We start from the raw sequence: 23,030 nt of genomic DNA on the forward strand, positions 1-23,030 counted from the left end.
GCTTACTAAGGTTTTTCTGCTGAATACATTTAAATTTGAAAGAGTAATTTTACATTCTTAAGTTCTCCATTTCTCTTTTTTCCAGTTTGTAATTTTGGTAAAATATACAAGGTGACAGATAAATTCTGCTAACCTTTCTCCATCTTGATTTTTGCTAAGGCAGTCTGTCGCAGTGGAATCTGTGATTCTTTAGCCATATTTTCTGGACTCTGAGGTACAGCTTTGATAAAGAAATCTGCCACAGTCATCAGAAATTCCACGCTGGCACAAACATACAGCTTGTCAAGAACAGCATCAATATGACTTCCATTCTTGTCTTGTGTGTAACTTATGTCAATCATAGAACTGTTGTTATCTTGGCCATTCTTCTTATCAATCATTCTGAAAAAAATATATACATTCATTATTTTATTTCTGCTAAAAGAATTAAAAAGATTAAAAATTTCCTATACATTTTAATAATTTTTCTTTCACCTTTCAGTTTCCAATCTGTGAATAGAAAACAGATCAGTGTTAACTCGAGTCTAATTAGCTAATCAGCAACCAAGACACGGTCTCCTAATCTCCACAGCAAGGTTCATGATAATAAGTAATTATAGAATATTTTATAATTATAATGCAAAACTAGAAAAACAATGACTGCTGAAAGGAAGTTTGGCAATTAACAAAACACATTAATGTGGTCCCACAAAATTTAAAAGACAACCTCTTTATATTATTTTACAAAATAAAACCTCCCTGAAAGAATTTGTCTCCAAAGATCATCCTATACAACTGACTCCCAAATTATTCAATGTAATTCAAATCAGGCAGTGTTCATCAAGCGTCTGCAATGATATAATAATTCCCACACATCCTCATGTGCACTGCAAAGAGCAGGCTATGAAACAGAAGGATGGCCTTTATCACCCTTGCCTAGATTGCTACCCCAAGACATGAAATTTGCAAATCAGAAAAGCTGGTTGCATGATAGCACTCTTTTCCTCATTTATTCATCTGTTAGAAAAACAAAGGGCTCAGAAGTATTCAATACATATTCAACGGGTCCAACTTCAAGTAGCAGAATAGTTTTTCTCCAAAAAACAAGGACAAAAATATTATGCATCTCATTATTTGGGAAAGGAATAAAAATATAATTAGGCTATTGAAGTTGCATGTTCCTCACTTTATAGTAGGGTGATATAAATTAATCTTTCAAAAATGAGTTGATAATGTGAAAATTAGGGATTCCATTTTTTTTTTTAATCCCGTAGGGTCTTTTTTTAAGTATAGTTGATCTACTAAAACTTTTAAAGAAATTTCACAAAACTGTTTTAAAATATATAGACAAAATAAAACAAAAGAAAGATCCATAACTTTAAGGCTTTTTTGAAAAAAAGATTCTGCCTACTGTGAACAATTTAGAAAAATATATCACCAATCAACCACCCCATGTGGATTTAACTATTAAAATTCTTACAGTTTCTTAGTTCCCACATTTAAGACAATACTCTATTATTAAACTTCCTTTCATCCAAACTTTAAAGCAACTGAGCCTGAAATTAGCACTACTTCTTGATGCACTTCAAACTGAAATATGACCAAAGACGTCTTTTGATAATCCCAAGGAACAGAATCCTAAAAAAGATGATCAAAAGACCCCTTCTGACAATCCTAAGCTGAGCAATCAATGCCTGGTAGCAATGCCAAGTGCAGTGTCAACCTTATATAATGTGCGGCAAATTCAGAGATGACAAACCTTGAAGTTGCTCTCTCAATTCCTTCTCTGAGATCATCAAGGGTGCATGTCTTAAGTTTAATATTGACATTCATTGAGCCATCCTTAAACATCTTCCCTGAAGAGGCCATAAGATGTAGTCTGAGTTCACCAAGCCGGAAACTGTCATTATGAAATGAAAGTTTGGATTCCTGTGGTATATTTTTCAAGCAAAAGAATCAATTATCTTCAGGTGTTATGTAATTACTTTTAAACATATTTCTTAACTCAGAGGTTAAAAGCAAATCCAACGCAAGAGGGAAGAGATATGGGAACATATGTATATGTGTAACTGATTCACTTTGTTATAAAGCAGAAACTAACACACCATTGTAAAGCAATTATACTCCAATAAAGATGTAAGAAAAAAAAAGCAAATCCATACCACAAATTTTTAAAGTATGGATGTTAAAACTGGAACAAAGAATAATATGCATGTTTGTGACTGTATGTGCATATACAAATAAATATATAAGTGTGTGTGCTGATCTTCAACAAGGGTTAATACATAAAAATTTCTAATTTACAATTCAATGCAAATAAAAAAAGAACCCAGGAAACTGTCAATTATGCTAACTTACAAATATTGGGTTGGCCAAAATGTTCGTTTGGTTAATGAATACATTGCTCAATAAACTTCTTGGTGAAAATGAAATAGGTCTTTTATTTTTACTTAAAACCAAATGAACTTTTTGGCCAACCCAATATTTAATGAGCTCTTCTGTAAAACACTCTGTGAGAGGAACTAAAGGCTTTATGAGAAAGGATAAGGCATGGTAGGTGATCTCAGTGAGCTTATACTCTAATTGAAAAAATACAATAGAAATACATTACAAGGAACATCTCAAGGAGATGCTGTAAGTTGTAAATAATTAAAAAATGATATATCATCACTTATTTATTCATACTTATATCTTCCCATATTCCACAAAGGATATTAAGTGATTAGGTAAAGAATATAAACAGCAAAAGCTCATAGGGTCAAAGAGATCATTGTGGGCTGGGAAAAATTCATGAAGAAGGTTGAGAACTAACTGAGCTTGAGAGACTGAGTGGAATGAGATAGGCTATGAAGGGTAGAAGACATTCTAGATGGGGAAAAAACATGAGCAAACAATTCAAGATGCTCTGAGGGCACAAGGTACACACTGGCATCTTAGGCTTAAATATTCCAATAAAAGAAAGGTAGGGAATGATGTCTGGAAAGAAATGTGGAGGTCTAATCGTGGTCCCAGATCCTAAGCCAAATATTTAAACTTTAAGGAAAAAGGACCTCAATCTTTATAACCAACCAAAAAAAAAAACCAAAAATTCGGGGAAGATGATCAGTTCAGTCATAATTGCTCACTACAGACCATGGCATTGATAAAAGGGTACTGGTGATGCACAATTCTTGGCACACTGGTTATAACTCCCTATCTTCTCTCACTCAAAAGAGTACAATGCATGTAAGTGGGTCAGAATGAAATTATTATTGGAAAACTTGGAATGCCTTTAATTTGTAAAAATGTAAATAGTTCACAAACTTGTGATCTGTAACTATTAATAGAAATGACCAGTGACACGTCTACTGATCACAATATAATAGTGTTTGTGATATGGTTACTGATGTAGACAATTTGGAGCCAATGAATTTTTCTAATAAGTTAAAATTCACATAACATAACACTGAATGCTTTCTAAGTAGAATGGGAAGTTGTAAACGGCTACATAAGATTAATTGAGGAAACTGACTTGTGCCAATGTCTAGGATGCATGAAAGGAAAAGGAGCAACAAACAAGGAAGCCACTGCAGTACTGTGGAAGCTAAGAAGTTTCAAATAAAGCAGCAGTGAAAACTGCCAGGAAAGAACAAATGTTCACTCAAAGAAAAAAATGACAGTACTCTATCTAAATGAATAAAGAAGGTCTACAAAGAAGGAAGTAAAAGAAGACACAAAGATTCTAAGGCTGAGAAACCAGTAGAACGATAGTACCTTAACTGAAATGAAGAATCCATTTAACTGTTCATTTTCCATTACGTCATTTTCTGATCTTTTTCTTAACATTAAACATTAGAAATTAAGGCAGTCAACTCACACCAGTCAGAATGGCCAACGTTAAAATGTCTACAAATAACAAATGCTGGAGGGGGTGTGGAGAAAAGGGAACCCTCCTACACTGTTAGTGGGAATAGAAATTGGCGCAGCCACTATGGAAAACAGTATAGATGTTCCTCAAAAAACTAAAAATAGAGTTGCCATATGATCCAGCAATCCCACTCCTGGGCATATATTCAGACAAAAATATAATTCGAAAAGATACATGCACCCCTATGTTCACAGCAGCACTATTCACAATAGCCAAGACAAGGAAACAACCTCAATGTCCATCAACAGATGAATGGATAAAGAAGATGTAGTACATGTATACAATGGAATACTCCTCAGCCATAAAAAGAAGGAAATAATGCCATTTGCAGCAACATGGAGAGACCTGCAGATTATCATATTAAGCAAAGTAAGTCAGGAAGAGAAAGACAAATACCATACGATATCACTTATATGTGGAATCTAAAGTATGACACAAATGAACATATCTATGAAACACAAACAGACTCATAGATAAAGAGAACACACTTCTGGTTGTCAAGGGGGAGGGAAGGATTGGGAGTTTGGGATTAGCAGATGCAAACTATTATATACAGGATGGATAAACAACAAGGTCCTACTGTATAGCACAAGGAACTATATTCAATATCCTGTGATATACTATAATGGAAAAGAATATAAAAAAGAATATATATATGTATAACTGAATCACTTTGATACACAGCAGAAATTAACACAATACTGTAAATCATCTATACTTTAATAAAATTTGGAAAAAAAAATGAAATTAAGGCAGTCCATTGCACAAATGACAGACACTAGCCCAAGGCCCAACAATAACAATGTATGAATATTGTATAACGTTTAGAAAATATGAAACATAAGAAAACATATAAATGGACATAAACAACAGATATAATACTTACAATCAGTGCATATTATGGGTACCATATGTATGAGTATTATGAGATATTGATATAATCAAAAACATTTATTAGAAGATACTACCTATATAATAAAAAAATAGCTTTCTAAAATATCAATTACACATTATGTGGTTCAAATCATAATGGCACTAGACCCTGGTTCCTCAATTCACTCATCAGTATCCTTAATATGTATCTACTACATATAAAATTTATTCAAGAGAAATATAATTAATGCTTATATATCATGGATAATCACGAATTTAAAAATAATCCTCTAAGGTTCCAAAGCCACTACTAAATTATTTTCCTTAGTTAAATATGCATATATATCTAGCTATGTAATAAAACTGTACATATAATTAATTACTCATATATAAAATTCTTCTCCTAGAGATAGGTTGTGTTTTAGTGCTGATATTACTTGGAAAAAAGTAAGAACTTTTCCTTGGCCTAGTAAGATTAAAAACACTGGGACTTCCCTGGTGGTCCAGTGGTAAAGAATCTGCCTTCCAATGCAGGGGAGGCAGGTTCGATCCCTGGTCGGGGAACTAAGATCCCACATGCCACGGGGCACCTAAGCCCACGCGCCTCAACTACTGAGCCCACACGCCTCAACGAAAGAGCCCGCATGCAGGGCTTCCCTGGTGGCGCAGTGGTTGAGAGTCCGCCTGCCGATGCAGGGGATATGGGTTCGTGCCCCGGTCCGGGAAGATGCCACATGCTGCGGAGCGGCTGGGCCCGTGAGCCATGGCCGCTGAGCCTGCACGTCCGGAGCCTGTGCTCCACAATGGGAGAGGCCACAACAGTGAGAGGCCCGTGTACCGCAAAAAAAAAAAAAAGAGCGAGCCCGCATGCCGCAAACTACAGAGCCCATGCGCTCTGGACCCCGTGTGCCACAACTACAGAGCCCACGTTCCCTGGAGCCTGTGCGCCACAACTAGAGAAGAAAAAACCCCCATACCACAACTAGAGAGAAGCCTACGCGCTGCAAGAGCCCGTGTGCTGCAACAAAAAGATCCTGCATGCCACAACGAAGACCCGACACAGCCAAAAATAAAAATAAACAAATAAAATAAATATTTAAAAAAATAAAAAATAAAAACACTACAAAATGAAAGCAGAGAGCAAGATCAAATACATATTCTCTAAGCCAAATAGAATTTAATAGACATAAATTTTGAGAAGAAAAGTCACATAAAAAAATGCGGGCTTCCCTGGTGGCGCAGTGGTTGAGAGTCCGCCTGCCGATGCAGGGGACGCGGGTTCGTGCCCCGGTCTGGGAAGATCCCACGTGCCGCGAAGCGGCTGGGACCGTGAGCCACGGCCACTGAGCCTGTGCGTCCAGAGCCTGTGCTTCGCAACGGGAGAGGCCACAACAGTGAGAGGCCCGCATACCACAAAAAAAAAAAAAGAAAGAAAAAAATGACAACATTCTAAAATTGAATATCAAGAGCTAAAGACATATTCCTAGATGCAGACATTAACTACATACCTGGTGGGGATCACTGTTATAAAGTATAATAGAAAGAGATTCAAAGTGAAAGTCAAACTGGAGAGTGACATTCTGGTCCAAAGAAAGCTTTGAGTCTGTCCCATCTTCTTGTTCTGAGGGTTCAAACATAAATATGAAAATTAAAAAGCTTTTAAGTATGTATATGATTTTATACATATTTTAAAAGCTAAGATTCTAAATTTATATCATATTTTCAAGGATTCTTTAAATCATTATGAGACAATTAACAAAAATGGCATGTATTCCATATATATTTAATACAAGGCAAAGTGATAGAACCAGACTATCTACATTAAAAATAAAAAGAGAGGGGCTTCCCTGGTGGTGCAGTGGTTGAGAGTCTGCCTGCCGATGCAGGGGACACGGGTTCGTGCCCCGGTCCGGGAAGATCCCACATGCCGCGGAGCGGCTGGGCCCGTGAGCCATGGCCGCTGAGCCTGCGCGTCCGGAGCCTGTGCTCCGCAACGGGAGAGGCCACAGCAGTGAGAGGCCCGCGTACCGCAAAAAATATATATATAAATAAAAAAATTAAAATAAAGAGAGAGGGCCTTGCAAAGAGTATCGAGACAACTTTTTTTAAAAAGCCCATCCAGAGCAAGACTACTTCATTATAGTTTATAATTATCAAAGCATTTCACATAACTGGTTACAAGCCATTCTCAAGAGATTATGAAACTGGAGGTAGAGAAAAGTAAAATACTTTGTCCTACAACAGACAGCCAGTCAGTAAAAGATCTTCTGCTAGTGTAGTTCACTCTCACTATCTTTAATTACCTATATCACCCAATCCATTACCTTTACAAGAAGAACAGAATGTAATTCAAAAGCAGAGTCGAGGAGAGCTCAAATATAATTTGGGACAGAGAGCCTTCAGAATTCTGAGGTGAAAGAGACTTCGACAAATAATTCAGTCTCTCCCCTCATCTTTAGGCAGAAACTTTTTAGACAAAGAACAATACATATTGCTTTCAATCACTCTTACAAAGTGATTCTGCAATCTCTTTTGGAGATTGATTCTATTCTTTTGGTCACTTATAGGAAAGTCTATTCTTACTGTACAAGTTACTGGAAGAGCAAACACCGCAAAACTTTAACCAGATAAAGGCTTCTCCAAGTTGGAAAGCTCTAGGGTTTTTTCCTTTACCTTTCCTGAAAATAATTTACATTCCAATCTTCATCATCTTTGTAGCTTTTCCATCTGAACTCACAAGTTTTCCCAAGTACCACATTAACCGTATAGGCTGAACCAGAGACACGAATTGACCACAGCTGAACATAACGAGATCCTTAATCACATAAAGCTTGCCTGCTACAGTTTATTCATGTGTACATAGTTCCTGTCTAACGGGAGCTACAGCCTACTTATCTAGCATTTGTCTATACAGTGGCATGAACGTAACCTGGGAGAAGATGCTGACCTCACTAAACTCATGTAGTACTCATAACTATCCTGAACGAAAAACCTTATTTTTCACACTGCTCTAGTCATTTGTTTTGTGATTTCAAAACACACCAGACCTAACTATAGGTGAAGCAGTGCTGGTACAGTGTTATTAACTGGCGGTTTTACCGACTGTTGTCATAAGTAACAGCTGATGACCTGAGCATTATAAAAGCACAGCGGTCTGGGGCCATTTATTATATGGAAAAGGAACACTTCATCTCTTTTTAGCCATGGAAATATTAACCTATTCACAGTCTAAAATAAAACATATGATATTCACATAACGATTTTAAATGATGAAAAGAGTGCAATTATAAAATTATTCTATATAATTGTTCAAGAAAGCAAAAGGAAACCTTATATTTTAGAAAAATTATCTTTTAAAAATGGCTGAATTTGAAAGGTTCAGAGCTTTTGAAAGATTCAATTTTAATAATCTGGGAAACTCCCTTATGTATCTGACTATCACACTCCCCAGTGAAGCCAGATAAGTAATGTTGTTACTAAACAAGAATACCTTCCTTTTTTATGGACCAGTCATCTGAGTATGACACCAAGGTCCTTTTCTCTCAATTAATTTGGGACCTTACTATGCTACATGCCTACTTTGCTTTTTCTCAAAGTACACCCCCTCAGTGTCCCTTGAATTGGACAAATTCACCTTTCACAAATACAGGGCAAATATGTACCATGCAGGCGATAAGAGGTGGGCCCTCCATTTAGAGCAATGAGCCTATCTCCTTCCCCTGGGAGCTTCAAGGCAGCCCCAGCTGATTTTCCACAGTAAATAATACAATGCTGGATCATTCACACCACATTATGCTGGACAACTAAAAACAACACTAAATATGGCATTAATACTGATTTTTCTCTATAATCAAAGCAAAAATCTCCATCAATTTATACCTTTGAGGTGGTCAGGTCTACTGGAAACGTCTTTTCTTACTCTTATAGCCTCCTGGGTAGACTGTGTAGGGCTTGGCTGTGAAGAAGCTTCTCCAAGATTCTCTACCAAAATTTTCATTAAAACTGTTAAGTCATCTTTACTGAGAGCAACCTAGAAAGCAACAACAGGCTGTTGTTAATACAAAGTAATAAAAAATGCAAAATATAATATCTATGTCTTAATTTATGGTCCCTCAAATTAACTAATTGTACATCTAACTAAAAAAAAAAAAAAAAAAAAAGCAAGTTGTGGCCATGAATACCAGGATAAAAGTATTTCATCTTGTACAGTATTAGACATTACTCCTGTGTGTAAACACGCATCTGCCTCCACTCATATCCAAGCCCCTACTTCCGGTACTCCCTTCTTCCTGCCTTAACTGCTACTATCTATCTTGTCCTGTTCCTGGACCTGTGTCCCTCTCCCCTCTCCCTAGTTCCTCATCTCCATTCTGCTTCTCTCTCTTTACATCCACTACTGGATTTTTCCTCCACATTATTTACTCTCCTCCAAACTCAATACCGGAAGAATGCTGTTCAGTTTCCAGTCTCTACCAAGAAGAAAAAAGATGCTCTCCTGCAATGCAGCTTTTTTTTTAGATTTATTTATTTTTGGCTGCATTGGGTCTTCTTTGCTGCACACGGGCCTTCCCTAGTTGGGGTGAGCGGAGGCTACTCTTCATCGCGGTGTGTGGGCTTCTCATTGCGGTGGCTTCTCTTGTTGCAGAGCACCAGCTCCAGGCGCACAGGCTTCAGTGGTTGCAGCTCACAGGCTCTAGAGTGCAGGCTCAGTAGTTGTGGCACACGGGCTTAGTTGCTCCGCGGCATGTGGGATCTTCCCGGACCAGGGCTTGAACCCGTGTCCCCTGTATTGGCAGGCAGACTCTTAACCACTGTGCCACCAGGGAAGTCCCTAACTCAAGTTTCTTAATCTTTAAAATAGGAATAATATCATCTACCTCATGGGTGGCTGCATAACAACATGAAGCTGCTAGAACAAACAAAGATGCTACTGGCTGCTAAGATCCATTAAACCTTTTAATCCTTCCATCTCTTGTACACTTCCCCTACACATAGAGTGGTCCAAAAGGCCTTTTTCAAGTACCTAAACACAAATTCACACAGACACATTCATAGCACCTTTTCTTCTGAACATCAGAGTACCCTATGTCCCCCAAATTAGGTCCCTATCACCAAGGAAATTGCCTGATTCCCAGCCTAAATGAAACTGGGGAGATATTTTAGCAAGAGACAATGACCAGGGATTTCTTATTTGCTCCAAGCCCTAGTCCTTAGATAACAGATGTCACTTTAACTCCCTAGGACTTCTTTGTATATTCATTCCCACCTGTGACACCAATCAAGATATCACAGCTGCCTGAAGAACAGCTAACTTCACCACCTCCTAATATTTGAAAAGGATCAAATATTAGCTCTGAGAGCTAATCTTAGCAAGGGAGAATTTAAGAGAACAGTCTCATATTCCAGAATAGAAAAGTCTCTATCAATACCCTGAACAGATGTTCTTCTTCATATATCATATCTACTCATACTACAGATAGGGATCTTTCATTCCTACAACAAACTTCAATTTTAACATCTTCCCTAGTAGGACTCTGCTCCTTTGACCCTTCTTGTTTAAGCTTAGAACTAACTCTGAAATAATCACAGACATCAAAAACCACTAAACTACTAAATTTTTATTTGTCTTTCACACATTCTGTTTAGCCACTCCCTCCCTTTCCCTATCCCCTACTGTTTGGCTTCAACAGTTTCACCCACAGGCGCACTAGAACCGTAAGATTCCTACACTTCCATGACCATCTTCGACCAGTATCATCTCTTCCTGTGAGCCTACATATGACCTTCTAACTACAGTATTAAAAATATTGCTGTTTACTTGGTGCTTTGTGACCACCTTGGGGGGGATAGGGAAGGTAGGAGGGAGACACAAGAGGGAGGAGATAGGGGGATGTATGTATATGTATAGCTGATTCACTTTGTTATAAAGCAGAAACTAATACAGCATTGTAAAGCAATTATACTCCAATAAAGATGTTAAAAAAAGTATTGCTGTTTATATGCTTACCAAATAAACATATTCACCTATTGAAAATGTCCACTTTTCTATAAAAGAGTGCTTCTATACATTAAAAATACTACTAAGGTGCTTTGAATGTGGTATCTAAATATCACTTTACCGTGTCTTATAATTTAACTGCCTTAAAACTTTAATAGAATTTTCTAAAATTACTAATAATATTAGTAATATTTTCTGTAGACTCCATAGCTTTTAACCTCAGACTTCTTGCTTGGTTTTACCAAACATCCAATTAATGTGAAATAAAGAAAAGTGTGGGAAACTAGGATAACTTCATTTCCAGTTAACAAAGCATTCCCTTTAAATGTATTATCACTTCTGATGTCCACTTGAACTACACTGTGATCAATGATAAAAGCCTATCTAGCAATTTTCATGTATTTTATACATATACTTACCTGCATAGGTTTTAGTTTTCCTTTTATCTCCATCCCTGGAATCTTCACATACCATGATGCTGCTAAATTTCGCTGTATGGATAAAAGCATGTTGACTGGTTTTAAAATTTCAATGTCATGCTGTGGTAAGCCAGCCTGCAAAATTGTTCTGAAAGATAAATAAGAATTTATTTTACATTTCTAAAATCTACATTTTAAAATGAAGACTATCATACTGTGCAACAGTTTCCACGGAGCATCTTTCGAAACACTAAAGGCTGCTATCAGAGTTCTTTTAGAACATGTTTCTTTTCACAAATCAATCTGCATCAGAATAATTCAAGTTTATATGCAGAGCTATGTAAAACAAACCCTATGTAATGTTGATTTCAAAGAGACAAATTTCATGAAGTATGACTATTGCACTATTTACTATCTTTCACAAGGATATTTAATAGCAACTAGTCCAACGTCATACAAACAAATGTTACATCCTCCCAAAACTGGAGGACAAAGAAAGTGATACTCTACTTAGCCCTTAGGTTTATGTTATTAATACTTCTCCAAACTCAAAGGGAAAAACTCACCAAACCTAGAAGTTAAACAAGCATATTATAACAGTCATATCTAGCCTGCCTGCCAACAAACATTTGAACCACCAAATAAGTTACTCTTGGCATTCAACAGAGCGAACACTTTCCCATTTGGATTTGATAATCCATTAGATATCTTACTGAGAATTCCTAAATGTGACAAGGTTTGGAAATGAGAAATAAATCTTAAATTTTATTACATTTTAAGAAGTCTTTGTCTCTGTACAGAAATGAAAATAGCTATGTGCAGAGAAAATAAATAAAAATAAATCTAAATTAAGTATTATTGAGTAAACTATAATTTTATAATAGGAAATTTTTATAAAGTGAAAAAAAAACGTTATAAATTTAGTAAGACAAAATGTAGATTCTATGAGATCCACCATTATAAACCACTAACCAAAAACCAACAGTCAAGGTTTCATAATTAGAAGAAATAAGGAATAAGAACCATAAATCACTAGAGTGTTTTACCCCTGGCAAAGATTTTATGAAAATTCTATTTCTAGTAAGTAATTTGCCATTGGATTATATATTTATACCTGGACAGCTTCAGCTGAGTGAGTTGGATGTTCATTTTATCAATGACTGGGGGAAGAGAATACTGTTCCACAGAAACTACACTAAATTGGTTTTCAACTTTGATTAAACCCAGATCTGCTATAACAGCATTAGGCGATACTGAAGACTGAGGAATGATAATAACTGGTGCTTTCAAATTGATATCCATCAAAAGGCGGAAGCTCTTTTCAGCCAAGTCTTTCATGCTGGAAGCAGCTCTTTCTGCAGCCTGGACTGTAGCTGTGCTCAAAGCTTCTTTGGCAGTTTGAAAATTGTTGAGGAAGTTCTGTTGGAAAATACTGATATTTAGAGTTCCCCCAAAACAGGATTTATTTTTAAAAGGAAAAACTTTAAAAAAGAAAAACTGAATAAAAGAGGTGATATAAAAGAAACGTTATTTATGACTGTGTACATGGAGTAAAGTCTAGAAAGATACACTCTGTGATAATTAACAAGTGGAAGAAAGAATCCTTTAACTTTCACTTTATGTATTTCAGAATTATTTGTTTTTTGACAAATTTTGGTAACAATACTTTTTAAAATATACCTTTTACTCATGAATGTTGTCATCTTAATTCAAATTTAAACAAAAAGACAAAGGAGAACTCTTTACATCTCCCAAAGTTGCTTTAATTCTGTACCTCTAGGTCATAGGAATAAAGTCTATTAGTTTTAGTCCTTAGTTTTAGAAACTAAGGTTTTGCCCGCTTTCTAAAGGTTATTTTCTTAAGTGTACTCTAACATGAGCAAAGGTGCTGAAGTGTTTACAATCTTGCAATCATTAATAAGAGTCAAAAATTCTTTATTTAGAGCGAGATCTTTCACCTCAATTTCAACTAAAAGCAGAAAGATTTTTCCCAATGGAGAAAAGAACTGGAAGCAATATTCTTCCATTAATAATGTAAATGGTTTATTTAGTTTATTAAACTAACACCCCTCCAAATAAATTACTTTCCAGAAAAATAAAACATGATGGTTTAGGTAGAAATCCATAACTTAAAAGCTTTGATTAACAGCCCTGCTAAGAGGCATAGGCAAATTAAACTCTTCAGCCCATGACACTTACATGGAAATAAATAATTAAAAGAATTTTATGGCCTTGATCATAATTATAATCAAAAGCTGTAAGCTCCAGTATTAGTCCTTCAAATGCCTGATGACCTCCTTAAAAGATTCTTTTCGCTAAGTACCTTTTAAGGGTCTCTCATAAAACAAATAACACTGAAAAGACTAATTAAAACATCAGAAAGTACTTTCAAAATATATAACTATGGAAATGTTAAAGAATGATCATTCACAGGTTCAAAACAATGATAATAAAAATTCATTTAGTTATCCATGATGTAAAGGATTTCCTTAATTGTAATATTCTATTCAGCAATTGGGACTTTATCACACAGCCCCATTAGTAAAGATTTTGACTACCTAGGTTCAGATGTATAGGCAAAGATACTTAGGTGTCAATGAGAAATAAATATATTTAAAAAATAAACTTACCAGAAGAGACATGAAGAATTTATGAACATAAACAATTTGAATACAACCCACTTTGAGAGTAAGTTTGCCATCTACTTTAGACATATCAGCATAGGCCTTTCCTTCTGTGGCGTCTGGATAAAGAGTCATTTGGAACCTAAAGACTTCATCTCCCAAAATAGAGACAGCCTAAAAGTATTAAATTAACTGGTTATTATATCAAAAGAGCTGTATCACTGCATTATAAATAAGTTTCCTTATTACAGAATCCTTGATATATAAAGAAGCATCACTTAAATTCAACCTTCAACAAATTAGTTAAAAACATTTAACTTGACAATAACTTTTTCCTATATCTATAAAAAAAGTTTTATCAATGGAGATATCAATCACTTAATTGGTTAGAAATAACTTACAAATCACCTAGTCTATATATACTGCGAAAGCAGATGATGACCATATTCATGCTTACTCCCTAACAAAATGCCTGAACAAATGATTAAAGGCAACTCAAGCCCCAAAAAACAAAAATAAATTTCAATATAGAAACGTATCTTTTAATTACCTTTTTGTGAATGGAAGTCGAATCAACATTCATAACTATGATATCCTTAAGTCTGGCAAACATGTCGGTCTGCTTTGGCCTCACAGAAATAGAGGCATCCATTCCTGTGGGAAACACAACACTTTTCACCTAATCCAAGTGAACTAATTTAGCGGTTTTTAATTCAATAATATACTACCAAGATAGAGAACAGATAAAAATTACTCACTATTAGACATATTAAAGGTAATAACTTTTTTTTTTTTTTTTTTTTGGGCCACACCAAGTGGCATGTGGGAATGTGGGATCTTAGTTCCCCGACTAGGGATACAACCCATGCCCCTTGCACTGGAAGTGCAAAGTCTTAACCACTGGACCACCAGGGAAGTCCCAAAGGTAACTACTTCTATGTATGAGATACCTAAGAAAGATTATAATATCTTTAAGTTCTAGAAGCATCTCATACATAAACTTTGTGGAAATTTTAAAACAAAAGAAATCAAATGTCAAAGAAAATTAATCACAGATCTCCAAACACAAGTATCCTGTGCATTATTAGTAAGATCAGAATCGGTCATTTATGGTGACACCTAACATTTGTTAAACAGTTATTTTACAAACATTATATAATGAAACTATTACTCTGAAAACTAAAGAATTGGAATTATAATTAAATATAATTTGATGAATAAATACTATTCTTTCTACAGTAAACTGTACCTAAAACACAATCTTTCAACATTTCTCTCCAAAAAAATATTTGTCATTCTCATAATTTCTAAAGGAATGATTTCTAAAACCACTCCTCAGAGTGAATGAGAGAATGCCTACAGCTAAGCCCCAAGAATGAACCTAAATCATTACCATGCTATGCACAAACAGATACTCAGTAACATTTGTTGAATGGAACTGATTTTCTAACCCCTTGTTAACTGCTTATTATGTACATACCAGGCACTTTTCTTAATACATGTAAATTTGTAAACTTAACCCTCATAACAATCCCATGAATAATTACTATAACTATCTCCATTTTACAGAAGAGGGAACTCAGGCACGGAAACATTAATTAATTTGCTCAAGGTCAGCCAGTAAGTGTTAGAGCCAAAATTTGAACCTTGGCAGGCTGGCTCCAGAACCCATGGTATAATATGAACTCATCTTTATATGAGGCTGATGATGAGTAAAGCTTACAAAATTTCTTTTAGAAACTTCTCTTCCTGATGCTATATAAGCACAAAAGACAAGGGAAACAGGATAATGACATTTTCTTTACTCAGTGAGATGTTATAATATTCATTTCTCAGTTTAAAGTTATATTATTCTGAAAATGCAAACAGAACATGAGATTAAGCCTTGGACTTATTCTGAAAAATTTTTTAAACATAAGGAATGTATCACATCAGTCATGAATCATACCAAATTTACTTCTAACACTTCAAAGCACATCTTTGAGAAGTTTGCAAGAATCTTCAATATAAGTAAACCAAAAGACGACTCATGAGAAATCTACCGTGCAACAAGCTCATTCTTCCTGAAGGTCTATGTAAAGAAACAGAAATACCTACACCAGGAAAAAGTTACTTACCATGTATTCTAATATCTGCAATATTATACTTCTGATCACAGACAAAGACATTAAATGCATTTAATTCAGCTATGACCTTTAAATCAAACACATCATCTTGAGAAGTGTTGCTGGATACTGAAAAGTAATAGAATCCTAGTGATTAGCAAAGTGCAAAGATGATATAACATAAAATAATCCCAAAATCACTAAAATAAAAGTACATTATGAACTATGAAGAACCAAAAAGGTCTCCATTAAGATTACATATAATTAATATTATTTTTAAATGTCAATCAGACAGCAAGTAGCATATTTCCATCCAAATTAAAAATAAAGGCAACGTTTACTAGCACCTTATAAGTATAATTTTGCTAGATGGAAACTTTACTATAATTTTTCTTGTGGGCAAAAAGGAAACCCCCTATATTAGAATTCTAAGATTCCATTAGAGCTAAATTTTGATTTGGAACTCCTTTTCATATCATATATTAGATCAAAGAAAATATTTCATGAAAAATTGAAATAGTGATGACAGTAAAATATGTATTATTAACTATGACACATACATGTTATTAACTATAGAGACAACTTCCCTAGATTATATTATGTTTCTCCATGAAGAATCCTAAAAAAAGTTCTATAAGAGATGAACATAAAGGGCTAAAGTTAAGGAAAAACAAAAAATTATTTTATAATGTGTATTTGTGTCTGTGCACGTGTATAAAAATCACAATCAAATGGATTCTCTTAATCTATTTTAGTCTAGGTCCTGATTGATAAATTTAAGATATAATTTCCTAGAGATTTGTCTTGACTGGAGGAAACACTTTTTCCTATAAAACTGTAAAAGTATGGGGACATCAGTCCTTAATCACCGAGATGATAAAAGGGGTTTTTTTTTTCCTTTAAGATTTAAAGTAGCAAAATCAAACCATAAAAAATAGCTATTTGGCATAACTAGAAGATTGTTTCTTTGGATTACTATTTATTGTAGTTTATTGTGAGCTTAAACATTGCTTTTTCATTTATTCAACTGTGTGCATGTGCGTGTGTATGTATGTATATGTTATGTAAGTATTTCCGTGGATATTAATGTAACAAGTACATTAAAGATGAAGAAGGTAAAACTCTTTTACTCTAGTTTAATGCAAAAATACTGCTCTGCTCCCTGGTTGAAAAAAAAAAATCTCATCCTTGTATCAGATCTAATATTACTAACAGTTTTCACTTTAAAGATGCCAGTAATATAGATATAATACAACTAGGTAATGGTTTGAAAATTAAATTACCAAATGTTAGATACTCACATCATATGACATGAAAGAAAGATAATTAAAATGATATTTGGCTTAAAAACAGGCACATGTTCACTCACGCTATACCACGTCTAATATTTCACGGCACAAATTGTGGCATGTGCCCATATCTCTATGTGACTTAAATACAGTTTTGGTTAGAAACCAAAGTGAGTCTGTCTCTTCCATGAGATTGTTCCTTTTGTGTTTTGCAAAGCTGAAAACTGTTGAGCACCAGGTAGTTTTAACTGAGTGACTGAAATGGGCCTTTGTTACTATGCATGATTGTGTTCATATTTTAATTACTTCCTTCCTCACTTTCACTGGAGTGAAGGTTACAGAGACATCAATGCAAAGTATATACAACTTTATTTTACATAAGAGCTAGGCAGTGAAATCAAATATAAATACGTGATAAATATTAAACACTTATTTAAAATCTCTCACTAAATTACTCTATTATACCATAGGGATAAAATCTGCTTTCTTTTGAAACCAACCTCATCTGTCAAAGCAGCTAAAACATTAAGGTGATAAACAGTTATCTTAGCTTGAAAATACATGTTATTATATGATTATTAAAGTTCAGACAGAAAGTATTAAACCATGACTCAAAAGTTAATACCAGTTTTGGCAATGATACTTCTGGACTCCCCCATAAGTGGCTTCAGCTCCGATTCCTTCTTAGAAGGTTCAGAGGATGGAAAAGCAGATGATAAAAAATCCATGAAGGACAGTAAAGCTTCCAAATGAAGAACTAAGTTTAAGGATGAAAATGAAACCTAAGATAATGAACAATTAGAGAGGCAGATTTCAGATATGGAAACATTTTTATGTCAAACCTCAACATATACAAGTAGCACAAGAATAGTTCAACTAAGGACTTCTTTTTTGAGAAAGAACTCACTATTACTTTGTTAACCAGACAATAAACCAACACTGCCCACTCCCACACCCAACAACAATTCTAACCTCAAAGGAACTTGATAGGCTTTAAGTAAAGATACAAGAAGTATTATCAGCCTTAGGTTGGTCGGTCCCCTTACAGATGGTCCCAAGACAGACTATGCATGCTCAAATGGATGGTGACCACTGTCTGTACTGAGCCATACTTTTAGCCTTACCCTTAATTTTTTCCTAATCCTAAAGCCAATTCATTCAAATGTTTAATGCTTCCATCAACACTACGCCAAATAACCATAGTGAACAAAATTTCCTTAAAAAATATTTCATTTGTGTACAACAAGGAATCATTAATTTATATCTGGGAAACAAGGAGTCTTTTAGGAAATCAAATCAACTTTTGTAATAACTTTATTTCAACTCTCCATCCATTTCTTTTATCTACAAAATTAAACCTATTATTATTACCACGCTTATTCTAATTTTAGGGCTCACAATCTCACAACTGAAGATGGCTTTGAAGCTAGATTTAATCATTACTATAATCTAACCTTATAGTGAATTAGAAAAGATTTACCTGAAGTCTTTGTTTGGTACTATCATGGATGGTTTTAAATTCTGGTCCATCACTGTCCGCCTACAAATAATGGAGGATAAAGCCACTGGGTTGCAAACACTAAAAATTCACACACTGAAAAAATATATATATATTCTTTACTTTTCAAAGTATGCTATGAAAACACTATAAACATATTTCTTAAAGGCAAAGAAGAACATGCCAAAAACATGACCACATAAGCATTTCTTATATTCTACAGAAGCAAAAACCCGAACTCCTTATCCTACCTGGGAGGAAATGCTAAAGGTAGGGGAAACTGTCAGTGTATCTAGATTATAATAGATTTTGCTTCAAATTACAATGGAACTTTGTATACATCTACTTATTCAAAAACATAGGATTAACTCAGAAGTTTACTGAAATTATCCAGGATTGTCAGATGCTTGCATAAATCACTATAATTAACCAGTTTTAGGATGAAAAATTTTAGGGGAGAAAACCAAGATATTATATACAGGGGGATGACATAATTTCATATATGCAAATATTAAAGAATCCTAGAAATGAAACTACCTTTTTCAATAACATTTTCAGAAGGGGTTCATCTGTTACATTAGAAGAGTTAATAATGTGAAGAGGTTCTCCTTTAGAGTCTAAAAGAGAAAAAAGAGAGGGTAGATTCATTATTAAGTCGTTTAGACATTTCAAATGTATTTAAAAATAGACCAGCCAGTTACACAAATATACGTTTGTCAAAACTCAGAGTTGGGGGACTTCCGTGTTGGCGGGATTCTGAACGCTGCCATGGCTCAGACCGTGCAGAACGTTACATTGTCGCTCACTCTGCCCATCACGTGCCACATCTGCTTGGGGAAGGTACGCCAGCCTGTTATATGCGTCAACAACCATGTATTTTGTTCAATTTGTATCGATTTGTGGTTGAAGAATAATAGCCAATGTCCAGCCTGCAGAGTCCCCATCACTCCTGAAAATCCTTGCAAAGAGATTATTGGAGGAACAAGTGAAAGTGAACCTATACTGAGCCATACAGTCAGGAAGCACCTTCGGAAAACTAGACTTGAATTACTCCACAAAGAATATGAGGATGAAATAGATTGTCTACAGAAAGAGGTAGAAGACCTTAAGAGTAAAAATCTCAGCTTGGAGTCACAGATCAAGACTATTCTGGATCCTTTAACCTTGATGCAGGGCAACCAAAATGAAGACAAACATCCAGTTGCAGATAATCCAAGTAAAATTGACCCAGAAACTGTAGCAGAGTGGAAGAAAAAACTTAGAACAGCTAGCGAAATCTACGAAAAAGTGAAAGATGATGTGGAAAAGTTGAAGGAGGCAAATAAAAAATTGAAATTGGAAAATGGTGGCCTGGTGAGGGAGAATTTACGACTGAAAGCTGAAGTTGATAACAGATCACCCCAGAAGTTTGGAAGGTTTACAGTAGCTGCTCTTCAGTCCAAAGTAGAACAGTATGAACGTGAAACCAATCGCCTCAAGAAAGCCCTGGAACGAAGTGATAAATATATAGAGGAACTAGAATCTCAAATTACACAGCTAAAAAATTCAAGTGATGAGAAGGAAGCTATGAATTCCATTTGCCAGAGAGCACTTTCTACAGATGGCAAGGGGAGCAAAGGCACCGAGGAGGATATGGCGTCCAAGAATCAAGGTGATGGTGCCAGAAAGCAGCTTGGCTCATCAACCTTGAATTCACACCTGGCAAAACCTTCTAGCAGTTCTGTCAGACAGGAAAGCACCAGCAAAACAGAACCAAATTGTTCTAAGAACAAAGACTTATATCACAAACGGGTGGAAATAATGTTAGATGTGACAGATACAAGTATGGATACTTATTTGGAAAGAGAATGGGGTAATAAGCCAAGTGATTGTGTATCCTACAAAGATGAAGAACTCTATGATCTTCCAGCTCCCTGTACTCCTTTGTCCCTTAGTTGCCTTCAGCTCAATACGCCAGAAAATAGAGAGAGCTCTGTGGTCAAAGCGGGAGGTTCCAGAAAGCACTCAAACCATCTCAGAAAACTGGTGTTTGATGATTTTTGTGATTCTCCGAATGTTTGTAATAAAGATTCTTCAGAAGATGATAGAAGTGAAAGTGAGAAGAAATCAGAATGTTTTACTTCCCCAAAGACAGGGTTTTGGGATTGTTGTTCCACGAGCTATGACCCCAGCTTGGATTTTGAAAGCTCAGAAGAGAACACGATAGCAAATTGTGTTGGAGAAATTTCTTCAAAATTGAGTGAGAAATCAGGCTCATGTTTATCCAAGAGACTGAATTCTCTCCGCTCCTTTGAAATGAATCGGACAAGAACATCCAGCGAAGCATCAATGGATGCGGCTTACCTTGACAAAATCTTGGAGTTGGATTCAATGATGTCAGAGTCAGACAACAGCAAGAGCCCTTGTAATAACGGTTTTAAGTCATTGGATTTGGATGGCTTAGCAAAGTCATCTCAAGGCAGTGAATTCCTTGAGGAACCAGATAAGCTGGAAGAAAGAACTAAACCAAACCTTTCTAAAGGTTCTCTAACTACTGATCAGTTAGAAAATGGAAATGAATGGAAACCCAATTCTTTTTTTCTCCTCTCTCCATCTGACCAGGAAATGAATGAGGATTTTTCACTCCATCCCAGTTCTAACCCAGGAACCAATGAAATCAAACCCCCAAGCTGTTTGTTTCAGACTGAGTTTTCCCAGGGTGTTTTGTTAAGCAGTTCACACAGGCTATTTGAAGATCAAATGTTTGGGTCATCTTTGTTTAAGATGTCCTCAGAGATGCATGGTCTTCATAACCACCTTCAGTCTCCTTGGTCTGCTTCCTTTGTGCCCGAAAAGAGGAATAAAAATGTGAATCAATCAACAAAAAGAAAAATCCAGAGCAGCCTTTCCAATGCCAGCCCATCAAAAGCAACTAAAAGTTGACTCATTAGAAAGGTGTCATTTATGTTTTTGTCCTGAGAGGAATATAAGATTTCAAAGTTAGTTTTTTCCGCTCATAAAAGCTCTATACCATTTTGAACTGATAATCTTTCGTCAGGTGTCAAGTCAGAATGGTGGATTAGCCTGTACCCAGGATACTTTTGTTCACTTTGAAGAGTTTTAGTCTTTTTCATTTTCATTTGGGGATCTTTTTGACCAGAAAAGGTAGGGTGAGAGTTTCTTTTTAATGAATATTATACGTATCTGGTTTGGGTATATTTTGTTTTCTTGAAGCCTCAGTTATCTTTAGAACTTGGATTTTTTAAATAAAACTTTCGGTGTTGTCCACACACTGCTCATAAGACACTTGAGTTTCTTTAAAGCTTTTCCTAGGGTGGAAATTATTTTGCCTGCCTCTTTTTATTTATGTTTAGTGATAGCCTAACTTTTATTCAAGGCCATGATGGAGAAATAGCACTCGAACCTTAGTCCAATACTCGTCTACTTTTTTTTTTAAGTTTTATGTATATGTTTGCATTTTTAACATTGGGTTCTGTCCAGTTTTTGTGAAAATGTGTTGCTAGTATGAAAGAATACATTTTCTATATGAAAATACTTGTTTTATGTCAGGTAGCTTTCATTCACTCATCTTTTTGTGTGTGTTGAAAATCAGAAATTGAGCCTACTTTAGCAAGAAGTCATGGAACAGTTGTGTTTGGAGGAGCCTAAACATGGTAGCTTCATCGTTTCAGATATACAGGTGCAGGAGCACTCATTGCCAAGTTCTTGATCCACTTATGTCCCAGGGGAACTTTCTTTGGAGTGGTAAAGTTCTTGTTTGCATGTTACTGTTCTTCATGGAAACCGTATGCATGGTAGCATTCTTGCTTGCACTGTTTTCCTTACTTAAGAAAAAGAAGTTTCAGTTGGCTAAAAGATTATCTGTTATGTAGGCCCCAAAAAACTTTTTCATGAAGAGTGTAAAGGGGGTGAGAATAGGTGAGCTAAGCACAATTTTTAATTTAGATTCTGAAAAGGTATATTATTCTCAACATGTTTGGTATGCCCATATAGGCCTTTAAAAATGGTTTGTATGTTAATGACTTGTTTATCTAATGTGCACTGAACATTTTACATTAATACTGTACTGTTTTACAGTAATACTGCATGCTTTTCTATGTGAATTGAATAAAGGATGTCAGAAGCACTGTAAAAAAAAAAAACTCAGAGTTGTACGCTAAAAAGGGTGAATTTACTGTATATAAATCGTATCTCAATAAAGCTGGCTTTGAAAAAAAAATTAAAGAAACTCCAAAAAACACAAAAAAAACAGCACTGGCCAATTATAAACGCTATAACATTTGGTACTACTGGTATTACTTATTTGAACAAATCATAATAAAGGACAAAGCTATAAAA

The 23,030-nt window shown here is 35.3% G+C and overlaps 2 protein-coding genes across 5 annotated transcripts in view; one reads left to right on the forward strand and one right to left on the reverse strand.

Moving 5' to 3' along the window:
- Window positions 1–23,030, reverse strand: part of VPS13C (vacuolar protein sorting 13 homolog C) — a 179,721-nt gene that overhangs the window by 54,842 nt on the left and 101,849 nt on the right. For all 4 annotated transcript variants that reach the window (XM_060151212.1, XM_060151193.1, XM_060151206.1 and 1 more), the window contains 12 exons: window positions 19,230–19,309; window positions 18,675–18,734; window positions 17,820–17,976; window positions 15,918–16,034; window positions 14,351–14,454; window positions 13,807–13,974; window positions 12,291–12,595; window positions 11,177–11,324; window positions 8,639–8,789; window positions 6,268–6,380; window positions 1,739–1,908; window positions 134–381 (listed from right to left, as the gene is read on the reverse strand). In XM_060151212.1, the coding sequence (XP_060007195.1) occupies window positions 134–381; window positions 1,739–1,908; window positions 6,268–6,380; window positions 8,639–8,789; window positions 11,177–11,324; window positions 12,291–12,595; window positions 13,807–13,974; window positions 14,351–14,454; window positions 15,918–16,034; window positions 17,820–17,976; window positions 18,675–18,734; window positions 19,230–19,309 (1,821 nt within the window). The remainder of the gene's footprint in view (window positions 1–133; window positions 382–1,738; window positions 1,909–6,267; window positions 6,381–8,638; window positions 8,790–11,176; window positions 11,325–12,290; window positions 12,596–13,806; window positions 13,975–14,350; window positions 14,455–15,917; window positions 16,035–17,819; window positions 17,977–18,674; window positions 18,735–19,229; window positions 19,310–23,030) is intronic.
- On the forward strand, window positions 19,443–22,795 carry LOC132531600 (ORC ubiquitin ligase 1-like). The gene has a single exon (XM_060169523.1). It carries the CDS (start codon window positions 19,461–19,463, stop codon window positions 21,612–21,614), a length of 2,154 nt encoding a protein of 717 aa, XP_060025506.1. The 5' UTR covers window positions 19,443–19,460; the 3' UTR covers window positions 21,615–22,795.

The sequence above is a fragment of the Lagenorhynchus albirostris genome, chromosome 1 (genome assembly GCF_949774975.1).
Source record: "Lagenorhynchus albirostris chromosome 1, mLagAlb1.1, whole genome shotgun sequence".
NCBI classification, from domain to species: Eukaryota; Metazoa; Chordata; class Mammalia; order Artiodactyla; family Delphinidae; genus Lagenorhynchus; species Lagenorhynchus albirostris.

Bases quoted from the DNA above. Each gene is read 5' to 3' on its own strand.
- LOC132531600 (XM_060169523.1), top strand. From the start codon at position 19,461: ATGGCTCAGACCGTGCAGAACGTTACATTGTCGCTCACTCTGCCCATC.